General features: G+C 45.2%; 1 protein-coding gene across 1 annotated transcript in view; it reads right to left on the bottom strand.

The window, feature by feature from the left end:
• LOC120982254 (hepatocyte nuclear factor 6-like) overlaps positions 1 to 506 on the bottom strand; it is a 14,192-nt gene extending 13,686 nt beyond the window's left edge. The window contains exon 1 of the mRNA XM_040412267.1: positions 1 to 506. This exon is cut by the window's left edge and continues 437 nt beyond it. Coding sequence (XP_040268201.1) covers positions 1 to 506 — 506 coding nt within the window.
• Between the last annotated feature and the right edge of the window lie 940 nt (positions 507 to 1,446).

Genomic DNA, 1,446 nt, shown 5'->3' with positions numbered 1-1,446 from the left:
TTGCCAGATACCACCTTCTCATTAGACAAGTGCCCAGAAGGATGCCCGTAGCTGTGCATGCCCGTCAGGTTAGGACTTGGCAAGGAGGAAAGGCTTTGTCCCATGTTTATATCTTTGGGATAGTGACTATAAAAGTTACTAGGTGGGCCAAGGCCTCGGTCCTCTCTCATCAGAGTAAAACTTCCAATCACATTCCCAACTGGGACACATTGATGGTGCTGGTGATGATGGAACTTGTCATGAAGTGGTTGAAGTGGTGTCAAGGTGGTGTAACTATTCGCAGACCCCGGTGGTGAATCTCCCCCAAATCCCAGTCCACAATGCAGGGAGTTTGCCAGATGATGCTCTGAGCGGTGGTAGTCACTTCCATCCAGAACAGATGTCATACTGGAAGCCAATGAAGATCTGGGAACAGGTGGATGTAAAGTCCTATTCTGATTGTGCATAAGCTCTTGGCCTGAGCCGGAAATGTCTTCACTGGTCTCCAAACCCAACTGGACATTCATGTCTTCAGGCTACAACATCCTCCGCTCTATCTAGTCGTAGGGTCATTAATCTTTGGCTCTAAATTGACTGGAGAGAACCACAGCTTTAGGTTGGAGAAGTGTCTACGTTATGTCTTAATCAGGAAAAAAAAAATGTCTTAATTTCTGATCAGGTCACTCTTTTGTCTCATGGAACATCTCCCTTCACCCTCCCGGGGACTATGGTGGTCAAGGCATTCCCCAAGAGTTAACCCATTAACACCAAAGCTATGTTAGAACATCGAGTCTAAGGGGAAGATCAGTCAATAGATAAATAAATTCTTACCTATTGCTACGTGTTGTAATTCAGACGTTCCAAGTCTGGTTAGATAGGTCCTTCTTCCTGAAATCCTTGCGAGCAGATGAGAGGTGTTGAGGAGGCAAATCTCAGATTGTCTTAATGCAGGGATAGGAGAGCTTGTAGAGGCAGCTGGCTATGGAGGGGTCTTCTTCTCAATGCCTCAGTCCTCCTATTGTGATACTGTCTCCCTCTCAGGGCTCCTGCTCGCTTCTGCTTCCAGCCCACAGCTAAGTCTCATCGATTATGGTCCCAAACACTCCAGTTTCCTGCTACCACACGTCACCAGCCTAAAATCTGACAGATGTGCAATCAAACACCAACCAGGGCTAACTCTTTCACTGCTGGACCCTCCTCCTTCACCCAGCCTACAGACAATTAACATAAGCATCCCACCCAACAACATAGAAGTACGTAAAATAGACACAAGAATAAAAGAATAGTAATAATAAAGGTGGATGCGCACAAGGCAGGCACTGCAAGGCTTGGAGTTTACGACGTCTACAAGACGCGTGACTAGGATAGAGCGGGATTTTATATTTTTGCTGAATTATTGCAATATTTTACCAGAAAAATTAATCTTAGATAGACAGATATTAGATATATATTGGATCGATAGTAGAC

This window comes from Bufo bufo, chromosome 11, assembly GCF_905171765.1.
Source record: "Bufo bufo chromosome 11, aBufBuf1.1, whole genome shotgun sequence".
NCBI lineage: Eukaryota > Metazoa > Chordata > Amphibia > Anura > Bufonidae > Bufo > Bufo bufo.
The sequence above is the reverse complement of the archived record's forward strand: the minus strand, read 5'-3'. Positions and strand labels throughout refer to the sequence as shown.